The sequence below is a fragment of the Gadus macrocephalus genome, chromosome 5 (assembly GCF_031168955.1).
Source record: "Gadus macrocephalus chromosome 5, ASM3116895v1".
In the NCBI taxonomy this organism is placed as follows: Eukaryota; Metazoa; Chordata; class Actinopteri; order Gadiformes; family Gadidae; genus Gadus; species Gadus macrocephalus.
In genome coordinates, this window is record NC_082386.1 from 9298151 (window position 1) to 9316042 (window position 17892).

The 17892-nt window shown below is 44.1% G+C and overlaps 3 protein-coding genes across 4 annotated transcripts; all 3 read right to left on the minus strand.

Moving 5' to 3' along the window:
• Positions 1–954: 954 nt before the first annotated feature.
• On the minus strand, positions 955–4627 carry ppie (peptidylprolyl isomerase E (cyclophilin E)). 2 transcript variants are annotated; one of them, XM_060052064.1, is made up of 10 exons: positions 4475–4627; positions 3936–4034; positions 3793–3836; positions 3668–3694; positions 3180–3261; positions 2994–3097; positions 2718–2841; positions 2307–2492; positions 1453–1595; positions 955–1119 (listed from the first exon to the last, which is right to left on the minus strand). In XM_060052064.1, the coding sequence occupies exons 1-10, from the start codon at positions 4503–4505 to the stop codon at positions 1051–1053; spliced, it is 909 nt and encodes a 302-aa protein (XP_059908047.1). In that variant the 5' UTR covers positions 4506–4627; the 3' UTR covers positions 955–1050. The 2 variants fall into 2 exon arrangements, with proteins under 2 accessions (XP_059908047.1, XP_059908048.1); XM_060052065.1 differs by lacking the exon at positions 3668–3694 and having other exon boundaries at positions 3180–3281; positions 3786–3836.
• A 990-nt stretch (positions 4628–5617) lies between these two features.
• pabpc4 (poly(A) binding protein, cytoplasmic 4 (inducible form)) lies at positions 5618–14895 on the minus strand. Its single transcript, XM_060052059.1, has 15 exons — positions 14296–14895; positions 11021–11214; positions 10463–10578; positions 9122–9261; positions 8818–8912; positions 8454–8591; positions 8209–8304; positions 7796–8071; positions 7596–7689; positions 7401–7490; positions 7092–7222; positions 6882–6972; positions 6588–6718; positions 6150–6274; positions 5618–6019 (listed from the first exon to the last, which is right to left on the minus strand). Exons 1-14 carry the CDS (start codon positions 14489–14491, stop codon positions 6173–6175), a joined length of 1890 nt encoding a protein of 629 aa, XP_059908042.1. The 5' UTR covers positions 14492–14895; the 3' UTR covers positions 5618–6019; positions 6150–6172.
• A 254-nt stretch (positions 14896–15149) lies between these two features.
• zpcx (zona pellucida protein C) lies at positions 15150–17318 on the minus strand. Its single transcript, XM_060052063.1, has 7 exons — positions 17163–17318; positions 16908–17079; positions 16656–16764; positions 16488–16573; positions 16326–16405; positions 15314–16211; positions 15150–15234 (listed from the first exon to the last, which is right to left on the minus strand). The coding sequence occupies exons 1-7, from the start codon at positions 17248–17250 to the stop codon at positions 15216–15218; spliced, it is 1452 nt and encodes a 483-aa protein (XP_059908046.1). The 5' UTR covers positions 17251–17318; the 3' UTR covers positions 15150–15215.
• Positions 17319–17892: the final 574 nt, after the last annotated feature.

Genomic DNA, 17892 nt, shown 5'->3' on the forward strand with positions numbered 1-17892 from the left:
TGATTTGCTTCTTTATCACTCCAACATCTAAATCTAAACAAACTGGAACTCAGCTATGTTGCTGGAGGGAATGTGGAGGAATCATGGTGGATCATGCTCATGAATGCTGCTGTTGCCCCTCTAATCAGACTTTCTGGATGGAAGGAGGAAGTGACAATAATTTAGATAACTCTGGGTTTCGGACTCAGTGCACCATTCAGATCCCTTTCTCTTGGACATATACCTGACAGGCTAAGTTAAGATGATGCTTTCCTCCTAAAGATCTTGTTGGCAGCAAGCAAAAAGGCCATAACAAAATACTGGCTTCAGAAATAATGCCCTACTGCTGGCCTCTTTGTCAATTTTGTTAATAACCTCCATCTCTTAGAACAGACGACCCCCTCCATTCGGTTCCAAGAAGAGCTTGGAGAAAGACGGTGTGGAAAATGTAGTATTTATTTGGCCAATGTGACAGACATTCCATAAAATGATTAATCTTCATATCTTTCATATGTCCTAGTACGTTTCATATGTGACATTTTAATTTTTTTTATTTACTTCACATCCCATAACCTCATGTTTGTTTACCATTTGTATTTTTCCTGTTTTTAGGTTATTGCTTGGTTATGTCGTCCATGTTGAACATTTATCGATAAAGTAAAATAAATAAAAAGGTATTCAGGATAATCTGATTCCCTAAAAGCTTATCCAAAAAAAAAAAGGTGACTCCCAAATGTCATGCCGTCAGAAACCAGATAACTGATACAAGATACTGCCAGTCACGCACTGGAATATTCTGTCATGGAACAAACATGTAAGAGAACCAAAGTTGTTTTATAAAAAATAGTAAGTGGTAACTGATTATATTATTTTGAAATACCTTTGACACACTCATTACAATCTTTTGGTTAACCAATGACGGATCACCCATTACAAGGTTAGATATTGGAAGAAAATTACAAAGATTGATTCAGCTTCTTTATAAAAGTTTTTTTATTGAAATATTTACATGGCAGAGAATTGCAAAAGCAACACATACACAGTTCTCGTATGTCTTTTGGCGAGACATTTTCAAACATATTCTCCACAATCTGATATGATCACTTTCTGTTTTGGCTTGCCATCTTTTGTTCCTTGTGCCTGTGAGAGAAGAAAAATACAGGTCACCAATTGTATTCCTTTACTTTTATAAAAAGTGTAAAGCCAAGGCCACTGTTTTTCATAGAAAGCTCAAGCCAAGAAACAAAACATTACGTACAATTGAAAGAAGCGTAAAACCAGACCAGCCTTTTATCATTTCAACCATTACTTCCTTAAAAACTAGATTCATAATATAAGCATTTTATTTTTATCACAACAACTTCAGTAGCAACAATATCACTTGTTCATAACATGAACAAATGACTATTGTAGGTTTCGGTGCACTGCAACAGCAGCCTACAGGTAAGGTGCAGCCTCAGTGAAGGCCTTTACCTCCATGGCGTGGATCACATCCATGCCCTCCACAAGGTCTCCAAACACCACGTGCTTGCCGTCCAGCCAGTCAGTCTTGTCTGTTGTGATGAAGAACTGGGAGCCGTTGGAGTTTGGGCCCGAGTTAGCCATGGACAGTTGACCTTGATGCAGCAGAGAGAAGCACGGTCAAGATATACACATGCCAAAATATGCTAGCCTCCATATCTGCCCCTGCACTTTCTAATTGGGTACATGAAAGTACCAACCCTCCTCATGAACACGTGACTACACAGGGAATATCAACTTGTGTCGCATTGTCAGTACTTATTAATACAGCCAGAGTACAGCCATGTTTGGAATGCTTTGCTCAAAACAATGGACGTAAACAATCAAGGAAGTATTGAATAAAAACAACTATTTACAAATGACTGATTCGACATCAGAAAGTGGTTCAAAGGACCTGTGTATTTTCATCTCAATAATCTGCGGTGGTGACAGCATGTGAACCCCAGAGTTACAGGGGTTCATTTGGAGAGCAGGCCGAAATATTGAGCTACAAATATGCATGTCATGTCTGTATGTTTGAAGACCCAAAAGGGGCACGTTCCATTGAGGAGCAATGTTGACACATGTAAATTATCTCACTGTATTTGATAGATAAGAACGCATTGCTTATTGTACTTATTGTTCTGCACCAAAAATTTAACAGGGTACCGGGCCATAAATACCTTCATATTTCGATCAATGCATGTAATAGACTATCGCTAAGGCATTAATAAGGTAAACAGACTCAAACAAGAAAAAAGCCAACATCCAAATGGAGGCCATACTCTTCCCAAGCTATACACCATCGCTGAAGAAAAAAGCCTCACCTGCGGCGGTGTGTTTGAGGACAAAGTTCTCGTCGTCAAACTTGCGGCCGTAGATGGACTTGCCGCCGGTACCGTTGTGGTTGGTGAAGTCTCCTCCCTGGCACATGAACTGGGGGATGACGCGGTGGAAGCAGCTCCCCTTGAAGCCGAAGCCTTTTTCATGCGTGCACAAGCAGCGGAAGTTCTCTACACAAGGGCGACGGGAAAAAAACGTTTGAAAAACACTGGAAAACGCTTGTTTCATCAAAGACACTCAGATTCATTTATATAAAGCAATCTATCAATTTATATATTGCCTATTTGTATATCAATATTCATTTTAGAAGACTTGGGGTTAAACAAGTTAATGGTATGTTATTCCAGTGAAATCATGAGGTCATTGGCATTGAATGGAGGAAGTGGTGTGGACACCTGCTGTCATTGGAACGATGTCGGCCCGCAGGAGGAAGCGAAGCCTGCCCGCGGGTTTGTTTCCAATCTTTATGTCCATGTAGACCTGGGGATTTACCCGGCCCTTTTTGGCTGGTGGTTCACCCTATTAATAAAAAAAATGAATAATAAATAAATATCATTTTCATCTCCCTCTGAGGAGATGTCACGCACATCTAGCAAAACAATTGATTCCCCGGTGATGGATCATTAGGATTAGCAACCATTTATATTGATCCAGCCCATGAGAAGCCTCACCTCCTGGGTGTCAGTAGCGGCCGTGGGCCCCGCTGACTCCTCCACCTCACCCTCCTCTGCAGTCTTCCCAGAGAACTTCTTCAGCCAGTCGTCATCCGACCACACTGCGGTGGACACAAGGAGTTAGTAAGACGAGGACTTGGGCTCCGATAGTCCCCTGGGGTTCGGTTTTGTAGCATGATTTACCTGGTCGAGACGAGCCCTCTTTGATCCTCATAGGTTTGGCAATGTTCACTCTGATCGTTCGCCCAAAGAGCTCCGATTCATTCTGTGGAAAAGAAAAGGGATGTTAAGAAAACTTTTACTGGAAAGCCAAAGCTGGTGTCACAAAAATATGCATATATACAGGGCTTGAAATTTAACTTTTAATTTTCATTGTAGTTAGAATATAACACCATCAAATACATTAAATTGTTTAAAACAAGGCCGCAGATTCATTCAGACAAATAAATATGCGACAAATTTTAAGGAATTGAAAGAAGTATAAATTCATTTGTTTAACTATAAACAATAAGAAACAAGAAAAGAGGGAGTAGTCATGCAGAGTAGTATCATTTCAACTGGGATGATTAAAAATGTGGTCTACAAGACTGATAGGCTACTGCCAACCATCCGTCAGATCCGTATTCATATAAGGGTAATCAAACCAGGTTTAAATTATGTATTTAACTCACCATGTTATCAATTGCCGCTGCAGCATCCTTAGAAAGTACAAAAGAAAGTAGGCAAGTTTGATAGCAATCGTGATCCACTAGAGGGCAACAGCACAACACAAATGGACTCACTAGCCAGCACATACCTCTGCCAATTCAAACTCAATAAATGCGAAACCTCGGTGCTTTTCTGTAAATGAAAAGGAAAACAGAAGCAATATTATCGAGCCATTCTTATATCTACATCTCCTGTCTGATGGAAACATTTGTGATTCGTTTTCATCCTTACCCGTTTCATAGTCTAACGGTATCTGGATGTCTGTGATATCACCAAATGGAATAAAGGCTGCATGCATCACCTTCTCATCCACCTCTTCTGCTAGACCACCTGTCAGAAACAACAAAGGTTGAGGAAAAGCGGCAGGCAAATATACTGAACGACTGCCATGGAAGAAATTCATTGAGTAGTGATGATCGGTGAAGTTGTAGCAGCCAACTCTTTGATTGCATAGCATATGTGGCACAATAGAAGCAGTATTAGCTAATGTGGTCTCCGTCGTCACCGATTATAAATCACATTTAACCGAACACCATTAACTACGTGGCATTAAAAAGTTCTTGTCTTGAGTTCTTGTTTTGGGGCTGAACAACTTTACGCAGGATGTAGTTTACATCTTTAACAAATGCGTATTTAACTCGTTGATAACCTACAGATAAACATATAACCTACACATGTCTAGGGTCAAGTAGTTTTTCTTTCTTGATAAAATCCTTATGGATATTTACAACCGTAAAACATGAATCAATGAAATACTATTGTTAACTCACCAACATAAAGCACTCGTTTGGTCGACGCCATGTTGGATTTGAACTTTCAACTATAACCCCATAGCCTCTTCTCATTGGAGGATGGTATTCAAAGCCCGCCTATGACGTTTACATCGAGCTGTAGCGCCATCTACCCCCAGTACGGATATAACAGGGATAGTGATAGATACTTCTTTTTTTTTAAATGTAAAGCATCAAATGCTTCCATTCCCATTAAATTAAATCAAAGTAATCATCATATATTAAAAAGTACTGTTTGTTTTTACACAAATATGTTAACACAACTACTAATTCAAACTTTTTTTGGAGTTTACTTTTATTGAGCCAGTATCTGCATCAGTAACTCTGCTGCAAGGCTACTCACCCGCACCAGGCCCTGGGATCAAATCACTCCCATCCTTTAACAGTTGCATTGGCTCCCTGTCCACTACCGCATTCAATACAAAATCATTCTATCAAACCTACTTACCCCTTAACAGCAAACCCACACCCTTCGTTTCTCAGCTGTCTGTCTTTTTGCAGTCCTCTCATCCCGGCTTCGCTCCATGGGTGACAGGGATTTCAGTTTGGCAATCCCCAAACTCTGGAATGCCGCTTGTGATGCACCAAAGAACAACAACATCCACTTTTAAAACTTAAGTTAAAAACACACCTTTTTAGTTCAGCTTTCCTTTTCGCCCTCTGATTCTACTTGCCCCACCTCTTTTTATATCCCCCTGTTTTACTTGTTTTCATCTCTACATCTTGTTTGCACTCTATGCCAAATGTCATGACTGTACCCCCACTGAGTGTACCTATGTGTATTTACCCACTGCATTTATGCCTTTTAATGTACCCAGCCCGTGTCCATGTCTGTCCTATTCACTTTTTTGTCCCTGTCTGAGTGTACTATGTCCATATTGTCAGTTTTATCTGATCATGTGTATGACTGCTGTTGACTATGTATGTACTTTGAGTATATGCACTTTATTTGTACAGTGTCCTTGGGTACCTTGAAAGGTGCTTTTAAAATAAAATGTAGTGTTATTAGTAGTAGTTTGTAGGTCAATTCTATATCCATGAACCAATAAGCCTATCTGAAATTGGTTTTTGAGTAAATCATAGTATTATAGTATAGTAGATCAAAGAAAGTCTTACACAACATTGGAAAGTTGCAATATTAGTTTTTTATTGAGAAGTACACATCATTGGTAAATTTGCTATATTATTTTTCTGATAACACTTCACACCCCTGATAACATGTTGGGATGAGGACGTCCCTTTAATTAAATTAAACCAAGTCAATCATAAAACTTTCAACCAAAGAAGTAGAGCAATGTCTATTCTGTTTATAGAAAAAAGTCTGTCCTTGGCCATGACTTTAAGGGCCTTGAATCAAAAGAACAGGCTGTTATTTGCATAAATGCTTTTGGTACACAGTTTGGCATAATTATTACAGTGCAATGAAAAGTATTTCGTTTTTTTTTATTCTTGATTCTTCCATTATCCTTTGTCTGAAGTATTCCCACTGGCAGACTAGATCCAGTGTAGAACATGGTCTGTGCTCTGAAAAACACAAATATGAAAGACATAATGTGATCGAAAGCATATCTCATACAAACAAGAGTGAAACTACCCCATTTGACATCAACTGGTGGATAGCACGGATGCATGCTGTGAATCAACACGCTCCTACCATTGCAACACAGCGCTGTGTCTTTAGGAGGAGGCAGCAGGTGCAGTGGAAGTGAGGCCCCCGACTTTCTGTGTGGCATCTTTCTTGGCCTGATGCGCCTGAAGGACAGCGACAGCCTCGTCCACCTGGAACAACACCAGTATTCACTCACACAGTAACTCATGACGCACGCATTGGCAGATACAATGCAAGAAGTGGATCATACTAAGTCCAATAAATACAAGGAACACATTATTTATTTTATCTTATTTTAAACATGGTTTGTACCATTGAGATTAATTGTCTATTTTTCAGGGGACACCTCACCAAGATTACAAACAACAATCGACAACAAAAACAGGATATTAAAGATTTCAGCTTCCATACGCGTTGGTCCGATGGCGCTGTCTATCATTGCATGAAAGAAGAATGAGGTCATGAGGAACGCTGGTAACTTACCTTAGAGCGCAGCGACTCCTGGGACTCCAGCATGTGCAGCAGCTCTGAGTTGTCGATCTCCAGCAGCATGCCGGTGATCTTCCCTGCCAGGCTGGCATGCATGGACTGAATGAGAGGGAAGAGACGCTCCCCTGGAGAGAAAGACAGGGGAAAAGGGTTACAAAATGCATCGACTTTTCAACACCCATTGCCATCGCAATTGCTGTCGGTTTGGTCTAAACGTAGCGTTGATCTTTTTGCACTTGGATCCCCGTCGTGTCACTTTCAGTGTACAGTATATATAGTCGTGGTTACCCAGCATCTGCTTCTGCTCCTGGGGAGGAGCGGCCGCCAGCATGGAGGATGTCAGGGGTTCCTGTCCCTGCACATGCACTGCTGGCTGAGCCTGGAGGAGGGCGCAAGAGGAACCACATTACATGACAAAAAAAAAAAAAAAACACAAATCAACACACCAAGGCTACAGAAGCAGCGTGACGTGGGCTGTGACGCGACCGCAGACGCTACCTGCTGTAAGGCGATTGGCTGCACGCCCTGGGGGTTGGGGTTCCGCACCCCGGAGGCGTACTTGTAGGGTGGCATGGCCCGGGGAGCTGCGACCCCCATGGAGGGACGGGGACCCATGGGCTGGGCGCCACCTGGAGGTACGGATAAGGAGGTCAGCCTTAGGATCGGCCGCTGAGAAGAGACTGGAGTATTGTATCAACTTGAGGACCAGCTATTGATAGGAGACCGGAGGATCCCATTCATTATGGATCTACTACAGTGGATCTGCTCATAAGACAGGTCATGCGGATGTGTCTCGTGTGAGGCTACCTCGCGGGGCGTTAGAATTGGGGGACATGTGTCTCATGTTGGCGCGGGGTCCCGGCTGCCGCAGGGAGCCCGGCATTCCCTGGAAGCCCCCTGTAGGAGGGGCAGAGGAGAAGGTCTACAAGGGCCTTCCATCGGCTGATAGGCCATGCTGATAGGCTAGCTAGGTGTACGACTGCCAGCGGGCGACGTGCTCACCTTGACCCCGTCCCCCTTGCTGTTGCCAACGTGGGTTGGGTCTCATCTGGGCCATCTGATTGGGTGCGTAGTAAGTGGTCCTGTTCTGCGCCTGCTGCACACACACAGCAATTCCAGTCAAGCTTTGAATAGCACTGCTTAGTGTTTGACAAGACTTATCCATTATCTTCATAGGCGTTTCGTTTCGGGGTCTGACATACCCCAACTTGGGGCACGGCGGGCATGAAGTAGCCACTGGCGGGCTGGAACTGGTTGATGATGGCGTTGGCGGGCAGGGCCCTCATGCCGGCGATGCGCTGCATGTACTGGTTGGTGAGGTGGGCCTTGCGCTCCTCTTTGCGCTGGGCCAGGGCCACGTAGAGGGGCTTGGAGCCCACGATGCGGCCGTTCATCTCGGTCACGGCCTTGGTGGCCTCCTCCGGGGAGGAGAAGCAGACGAAGCCGAACCCCTTGGAGCGGCCCTCCTCCAGCATGACCTGAAACACCGGGACGCGTCACACCTCAGACCAGATCAAACAAGACGCGACATGTAAAGAGTGTGCTTCTCAACACTGTTGCGGGTCAATGTTGGGGATTACCTTGAACACAACATGCAGTTGGGGTGTTGTCTTACCTTCGCACTGGTGATGGATCCGAATGGAGAGAACTCCTTGCGCAGTTTCTCGTCATCGATGGTGTCATCAAGGTTCTTGATGTACAGGTTAACACCCTGGAAGAAGAAGTAGAACAAGCAAGCCAAGGCGTCTTAAATTCATTCAAAACTCATTTTTTATGTAATATTGTTTTCATATATCTAGCAGCTAACTGAACATTTAACCCAAATAGAGCCATCAATGAACAGCACCACTCTCGGCTGACCTGGTAGCGACTGATGCGTTCCTGTTTTAGCATCTCAAACCGCCTCTTTAGCTCCGCCTGGCGCTCCATCTTCTTCTGAGCTCGACCCACAAACACAGTCTTGCCCTGGACCTCTGTGCCATTCATTTCTTCCACCGCCTTTTAACACACACACCCATAACCACACCACACACACACACACACACACACACACACACACACACACACACACACACACACACACACACACACACACACACACACACACACACACACACACAACCAAAACATTTAGATCTACAAGATGTGACGAAATTATAAAAATAATAAAGTAAGACTCAAGCATGCTACCAAGTGGTATTGTCATCACAGATATCACACATACCCTGTTGGCGTCCTCATGTTTCTCATAACTAACAAATCCAAAGCCTCTGGATTTGCCGGAGGGGTCTGTCATTACCTTCACACTGAGCGTTCTACCTGCAAGTCACACAAGAGGCTGCTTTATAGCCAACAATCACCACTGTACTGAGGATTTCGTAAGGAATTTGGTTGATGCAAATATATATTGCCCTTATTTTGAAAGGATCTTTCCAAATATAAGCAAGAGAAAGTCGTTTTTTCAAAATAAAAGAAGTACATATTTGTATTAATACACGATGTAAGAAAGATTAAGGTTTGGGGATTACCGTGTTGGTCGAAGAGCACCTTCAGCTGGTCGTCAGTCATATCGTCACTAAAGTTCTTGATGTAGACATTGGTGAACTCCTTGGCTTTGGCCCCCAGTTCAGCCTCCCGCTCCTTGCGAGATTTGAAACGACCTACGAACCTGAGAGACAGAGAGCAAGAGAGAGCGAGAGAGAGAGAGAGAGAGAGAGAGAGAGAGAGAGCGATAGCAGAAACATTTGTAAAATGGTCCGAAAAGAGAAGGGAAAACCAAGGGCCAATCGTTTATTCTTCCCAGTCTAATATACTGCGGTTCCCCAAGCCTCCAAGTAGGATCCTCACCACACTGAGATAGAGGGAGACCTGACCACACAAGAGGAGCACGGAGGAGAAGTTACACATGACCAAACGAATAAAAACCAGAAAACACAAAAGACAATAAACAATACACATTTTGACGGCCACACTGCAATATGGGACATTGCCAGTCTGGGATTATCAATAAAAAACCAAAACACTCACTGTTAATATCACTGGAGCAGGCAAACAATTAGACCGGTCACACAAAACCAACACAGACAACACATTTGGAACATCCATCGTAGTCCGTTTCCCTGAGACTGTGGCGGCAGGGTTCGGATGGAGAGAGGTGGAGGGAGAGAGGCTTGCAGGCAGAGGCAAGCTGTGGAGGACCAAAATGATAGGTATATACCTGGCTAGGACCACCTTGCCCAATCCGCCTTCCAGTATTGCATTCCTGCACACGATCCATCACTAAAACACACAAGCGTCATTACACACGTACACACCCGACGACGGTTACACTCCAAGACAGGTTGGCAAGCGGGGAACACGTTTGGCGCAGGGAGAGTACACTCTTTTGTTGGTTGTGTTAGTAAGGAGAGGACTCTTCACACTGTAAGAAATATGCTTCTTAGTGATGTCATTCACGCAAAAGGAAACAAGCAACAATGCGGTGCAACACGATGCAAAAGGGACAAGGCTTCTTAAAGCACTTAAAAACTCGACATAGAACGAACAAGCTACATAGAGACGGAGACGGTGAAACCTTAACCCGACACTGCCAGCTGTTATAAACACAGCGGCCATCTCATTTGCATACCAAATATTGCCATACTCAAATCGTTTCCTGAAATTGTAGTCTCTTCTTCTCCCACTGCATACAGAGGTGCTAATTTTTTCTTTCAGTGGCCAGGTTTAAAGCTAACATAAATCCCTTCAGGATCCAAAGAGTGAAACTACAGCCAGCAGCAAAGAAGGACTGTACAACCTTCTTAAACCGTCACCAACTCAAGAGGGACCACCACCCCCCCCCCCCGGCTTTGAGACGCTGAGACACTCACACCTTGCGGTCATTGAGCAGCATCCCGTTCATCTTCTCAATGGCACGGTCGGCCGCATCTTGGGTCTCAAAGTGCACAAAGGCGTATCCCTTGGAGCCGTTCTCATCGCACACCACCTGGGAGACAGAGGACATGTAGACGATTAGGGCCACCTTCATCATGCACCACCTGGAAATGAAAACAATGCCGTGGAAGCCCCCTCCCCTTCTGGTTATGTTATGATGTGTTTTTTATAAGCAGGGGCAAAGCTCACTGTTAAAAGCAAATATCCTTCTCTGTGCCTTCCATTTTGAATCCTAGAAGTATATCAAAAAGTGTATATTAAAGCTATCCAATAGCTTCAGAGACACTTTGTCTACCATGTGTTCAAAATTTCATAGTGTAGCATGACGTGGAATTCAAAATAATTAAAGACAAATATTTCAGAAATGACACCTTTTTCAGAAGCAAGCACGCATGGGAGAGGTCACGAGGCCTAAATACACTCTACTTAATAAACAGAAACATTAAAACGCAATAATCCTGAAAGGGCACAGTGAAAGCAACTCCAGTTCCTACCTTGCATGAGAGGATGTTGCCGAAGGCCGAGAAGGTGTCGTAGAGGGCCTTGTTGTCGATCGACTTGTCCAGGTTCTTAATGAACACATTGCCCACGCCGGATTTCCTGAGCGAGGGGTCTCTTTGGGACCACATAATTCTGATGGGCTTCCCCTTCACCACGTCAAAGTTCATGGTGTCCAAGGCTCTCTCCGCTGTTGGTGGTGGGAGGGGGGGGGGGGAAGAGAAGGGGTCAAAGAGGTCAATGTAAGGGCGATGAGCGGGAGCATGTGCACTTCAACAACAACACCTCACTTGCCGTTGTTGTTTTATGAACTTGTTTGTTCATTCTAAACTTTGTCTCCACAGTTTACAGAATGGGAGCTCGGAGGTTCGGAAGCTCTTACGTGTCTTTACGTAAACCTTCCCTTCTTCCGAAATAAGAGTGTTCAGGAAACATTCGTAGGCTATGACATAAAACTGGAAAAACAGATTGTTTGTGAGACTAGACTTCACAACAACAAAGTATGGATGCCCGCAGGGACCTCTTTGCGTTCTTTGCTGAATCAGATGAATCAGTTATTAGAACTGCTTGCGATGCTTGAACATGAGGGAGAATTTATCAGGTGATGTTTATAATTGTAAGCTACAATGTATCGTAGTGCAAATGATAGAATGGGTGTTAGGTTCGCCTCTTAGTGCTTGCTGCAAGTTCACTTTAGTCCATCAATGAAGTTGGCAGCCATTGTTAACTTGTGACGTCAACTCGGAGGCTCGGGTTGCTCTACTCCCGCACGAAGTTCAGAGGGAAATCTCAGACTTAACAGAGTCTTTAAGGTGATTTCCTCCGAACTTAACGTCCCAACCTCCGAAATTCCCGGAAACTCTGGACTGTTTTTAAGGCACCATAAGTGAGTTCCCTCTACACAAATCCACCAAAAAAAGAAAAGAATGCACCACTGGGCGACACTCCAAGCGTTAATTACTGTTCTACCATTTCACCATAAGCACAACGTTGTGAGTGCATTCGACGACAGTTGCAGCTCTCGGCCTTTGGGAAGACACCATTATAAAGCCACGTGTGACATCGTAAAGAGCATGTGGTCCTCAGAGCCATGAGGGACAGTTGGCATGAAGGTGGCAGCTGGTGCGGCCTAGCTGTGAGCACATGGGCCTCTCACTCACACATGGGGGTTGAAGTGCACACATGCTTCTGCCCTCACATGTCAAGAAGACCATTGACCACTTCTGACCAAAGATAATGTGTTTGAATGTAATATTTGTTCATAATATAAATGTTTGTGTTTGGTGCAATTATTTCGATTTTTGGACTACAATGTATCTATTTTTTAGGAATGACTAACATTGTTAATTTTGTTAACATTGATAACAAAATTGTCAGAATCTTTTTATCTCTTTCTAAATCCTAACATTTTATTTTTCTATAGCCATGTCCCCAGGTTAGCTTTCAAAGCCATCAGAGCCCACATTCCTGGTAGCCTCCCTTTGTAGAGTCAACACACACACACACACACACACACACACACACACACACACACACACACACACACACACACACACACACACACACACACACACACACACACACACACACACACACACACACACACACACAGCTTTTCAGCAGAAATGTCTGGTAAACAAAACAGAGGTGCTGTGCGACTGCTGGCCTCAGCGGTTTTCCCTGCGATTGTACTTCACAACATATGGCCACAGAAGGTGTGTGGTGTCGAACGTGTGGGACCGATTCCAGAAGGTTCCCTGCCTGGTGCTTGATTTTCTACATGTTATAAAGCACAGGAATAAAGATAAATGTCACAGAATCAACACAGTCTATAACAAAAAATATTCAGTGCTAACTGTAGACTACTGGACTAGAGTTAATCATTCTGTGCCTACAGTTTGCCATGTGGTCTCTTTCATCTTCTGGGTTTTTAAGACTAAAGAGCCATGAAGCCATTATGGCCAGGCAAATGTAAGGGGGTCTAAACAAGGTTCTAAATTTAGAGTGGGGCCCTGGGAGCTATTTGGCCTGGCGTGTTACTTGAAACATTCTCTACCATGGACATGGACAAAACACATTCAACCAGGATAGAAAAGGTTTACACACACCGGTGTCACATCTTAGTTACCATAAATATTCCAATCATAATGATGTGACTTATACCTTATAAGCCTGAACTATATGCCTTAAATGACCTTAATATTCATAGCTAGAGTGTTCAAATACTAAGAAATACTTACTCTCCTACCTCGAACTAGAAGAAGCCCACTGTTTGAGCATGGAGGCCTAGTGACAGGTGTACACAATGTGTATGATGGGATAAAGTGTCTTAAAGTCTTTCCTTGTCCAAATAGCAGTCTTGTTCCTTTGCAGACAATCTACTCACAAACCCAACCTCCAGTTCTCTATGCTTTAACATTATTCCAAGGGGACATGACTTTGAGAAAAAAAAAAAAAAAAGGCTTTCCAAGTTATTGTTATAACAATACAACTGAATCCTCAACAATTGAAAGGGGTCAATATAGTATGTACCAATAGGCCTGCCTTTGTTGAAAATTATGAAATCGAACATAAGCTAGATGTATTTAAGAACAAAGGGAGATAGTTATTTGATATTCTAGGCCTATGGTGGCAGATGTCAGCCTTGTCTCACTGTAACGTCATTCAGTGTTGTTGTTCGCCACCGGTAGTCTTTTCAGTGAGTAGGCTATAGAAACCGGAGCATCAGGGAATAATTTCAGTATTGAAATGTCCCTTAGTGGTCCTTTAAATAGGAGCAGAAATGGGTCATTTTTGTCTAGTGTGCGAATATCGAGAATGCCTACTTCCCTCACTGTAAATGATGGCCCTATAGTGGAATATAGCTCCTATAAAACGCACTGATTTAGGTTTCATAGAATAGGGACCGACCTAACGCAACTAAGAATGTCTGCTATTCTGCAATAACTGGATCATTGCAATTATATGGGTCATACAAAGGCCTACTGTAAATGATAATATCAAGACATAACGTATGGCAAGAGCTTATAATGAAATCGTCGTGCGGCATTTTCTCCGGTACATGTATGCTGTTTTGAGTATGGAATATAAACTGCATGCAATTAGTTTCGTTTAGATTCGTTTGAAACCAAGCAGGACGGCCATGCCATGGCACGCGTGGAGGCGTTACTTACTGTAGCAGTTAATGCATTGATTTCAAATGTTTTCTTATTAAGCGTATATGCAATGAATACATTGGTTCCCCGATGCATTAATGCATTAGGCTACTTACCGTCAGCAGGTTGGGAGAAGTTCACGTAGGCATAACCCAGAGAACGTCTGGTGATCATATCCCGGCATACCCGAATCGAGAGCACCGGTCCAGCTGGGCTGAATTTCTCGTACAGCATAGCCTCCGTGATATCGGGGTGCAGATCGCCAACATAGAGAGAAGCCATTGGATAACTCCCGGTTGTCGCAGTGTTCATAACTTGAAGTTCACCAAGAATATGAACTCGATTTCTCCCACGAAGACCAGATGATGTATTCCGTGTCCAATGTTAAAAGTACCTAGGGTTCGTTAATGGGTGAAGAAGTTTCCTTGGCCGGACCTTCCTAACCCTAAAAACTAATTCGAAGGAATGACACCCCAATAAGAGTTTCTACCGGTTGACGCCAACTTCGGGTTAAGCCCGAGGACTCTTGTGTTTTTTTTCTTTTAAGTAAATATTTTTCGATTTTTTTTAAAGTCGTTTTTGTATTTAATTATGTCGCTAGTTTTTATAAAGATTTTGATTTTTTTTAATTTTTATATTTTTTAAGTTTTTTTTCAAGAACTGTGAGTTGACACCCACGCTCGTTTGTGGCCGGGGAAAGAGACTGCGGGACGAAAACATGTGCACTTTATAGTGGCGAGCGGTGGTACAGAGGAAGGGTCAAACTTGGGCTAGGGGAGGGGGAGGGAGAGGGGAGCGGGCAGTGTAAAAGGGAGAGCGCACACTGTCGTCGCAACCACACAGCCATGTTCCCTACAGCGACATCTGGGTGAGACTGCTACATGAGACTGTGGGCGTTTGAATAACAAATAGAAGTACAACTCGACTAACCAAATATAATCCAAGTGCAAAATGATCAAGACCACAAACATGGAGTCAGGCAATGTTTATTTTAATAAAGGCCTATGTAGATAAGACAGCTGAAGCTTCTGTAGAATTACTCCGCTCTGATGTTCCTGAAAACAAAATAAATTAGTCCAAATTGTGTTAAATCTTTCAACAAAAATAAATGTGTGAAGTTTCTGATAAACCTACTTCAACAATTCGAGGAAGGTATAGAGCGCCCTCTGGCCCGTCTTTTGAGTCTCTTTGACAACGTCATCCTTCCCCAAGCTTCGCATCTTGGGCTTTTCCTTCTGCTTGATGACGTCCTCCTCGTAGCTCAGCGTCTGAGACCCGTCCACGCTTTTTGTAAACTGTACTCGAGAGCGGATTACAGGAGAAGAGCTGCTCGCGTCCCTCTGATCCCTGCGTCGGTTGGAGCGCTTCTCAGGTCGCTTCTCCTCACTCAGGTTGTTCACAGTCACCAGGCCCTTTAAGTCCCCCGTCGCCATGGGCCTCCTGCCCCACTGTTTCCTCGTGGATTCCTCCAGGAGAGAGGTCTTCTCCGAGGCTTCAGGAATCGGATAGCCGTCGACCATTGCTGGGGTTCCCATATCAGCATCACTTGATGCATCTTTACCATCGCTCTTGTCAGAGCCAGGAAGCAACAGAAGGTCCTCGCCCGTCGCACGAGGGTTGATTTGGATCTCATTTAGTCCAGAGTCTGGGGCCTCTGATGCGTTTGCCATGGAAGGGGTCCTCTCCGGCTCAGGTAATGGCTGGGTGGTTCTCAACCCCCTCGGTAGCCACATGGTTAGCCTGGCCACTGGGCCCAGGCTCTGGACCACCATACCCTGAGGCTCACCTAGGGGAGGATCCATGGGGGTTTCTGCGATCTCGTTCACTTCAGACTGCACTCTGCTGTCCTGCAAACTGGGGGCTGAGGGGGCCTGGTATTCAGTCACCACAGCGAAAGCAGAGTCAGACTGCATGACCTCAGCACCTGAGCTCAGGTAGGAGTCACCAAGATGGTCCAGCGATGTCAGAGGTACCTCCGCCATTTCCTTCCCCAAGAAGTAGAAAGGACCAGTAGTGACTATAGCCTTTGTAGCTGAAATGACAAGACAGTCAACTAAACTGCAGCTAGCATTGTAAGCTGGATAGCCCTTTTACACTTTACCATGAAGCGTCTTAATTTGGTGCTCTACAATCGGCAAGCACTCACCGATGTTAAAATGTTTAACTGCTTGACACCGTGAGCTACAGCAGCGGCATACTTCCAGGTCTCCACTCAGCTCCTCCCATCTGGAGAACGACAAGTCGGCCATTAGCAAGATAACAATCCCACACACATGCGTATACCCAAAGTGTTAACATCATCATGCACCTGGACTCCATCTTGTTGTAGTTGCATGACTTGGACCCCGGGGTGATGCCGAAGGCAGACATCAGCACACTACAGTGCATGTACACCTTGTGAACAAAAAAGGACAAATCATCCAAGCCCACCAAGCAAGGAGTCAGCTGAAGCACAGAACCCGGAGACAGTACCAACCTCTGAACGCAGAGTAGATGTGTGCAGGACCAGATTAATGGCACCCGCGCTTGTCGGAGCAGCGTATTCCACCAGTGCAGGAGACGAGTCAGATGAAACTGAAGCACACCTGAAAGAATAAAGGATTTTCTTGGGAAGCATTTATAGGCCAAATGTGTTTAGGGGTCATAGTATGGAGTGTCGGGTCACCAATGGGGCTTTTGCATGAACCACCACCTGGGTGAGACAGGTGCCGCTCTACCAAAAGCTTACCCTTTATTTATCACGACGGCCTGCCGAGGTTTGAAGTGGGGGTCGGGGGATGGAGACACAAAGCAGGCCTGAAGGAAGGGCTGCTGTTGGAGACCTGATTTTGCCATCACCTGTACATTTATATTTTGACCCCTTTCATAGAAGTTGGAATGGGCAGTCTGGGTCCAGAACGCTTTTAGGAAGAAGAAAGTGTTTATTAGTAACCAAACAATTTAAGACCAAAAATTAAAAAAAAAAAAAGTGAGCAGTACCCACAATTCATTGGTTGCATAACAAAGCTCCACTCTTCGTTGGGCAATTCCAGTGGGAATGGAAAGCTAGGACTAGGACACCTGAAAAACATTTGAGTCAGAGCATTGTAAAATGCCCAGTCAGGTCCAATTTGATTTAAACGCACACAATCTGTAGTACCAGGTAGGCATCTCTCTGAATCAAGATTTTTAAGTCAAGACTTGCATGTTTGGGCTGCAGGAAATAGGCAGGGTGAAGGGAGTAGGCCACCAGTTGAAGACAGATTTTTTGGGATCAACATGGAGATAGTTAGAGAAAACCTCCAAACCACTCTGAACCTACAAGACAAAGTCTGCATCAGAAAATACCCTACTTATTCATTGAAATCCTTTTTTAAACAGGACTACAACTCACCACACGAATAGTGCCACACTTTGTGTGGTCGTAAGTCAAGACAAATTGGTTATCCAGAACTCCATTCACATTGCACCCTTTGCCAAGTTGCACCTCATCTCCATTGAGTTGGACACCGCCGTATGCCTTATCGACCAGCAAGGTTATCTTTGATCGATTACACAACACCTGGACATTCGGAAGACTCATAAAGGGAGGCAGTTCTGTAAGCATGTGGAAATCTGGTCTGCTAGATTGCCAGGAGCTGAACATTGTGTCGAATGGTCCTTGAAAATCCATGTCAGCTGGAAAAAGAAATGCATCTTCAAAAATCCCCTGAGACAATTCAGCAATCTGGCTC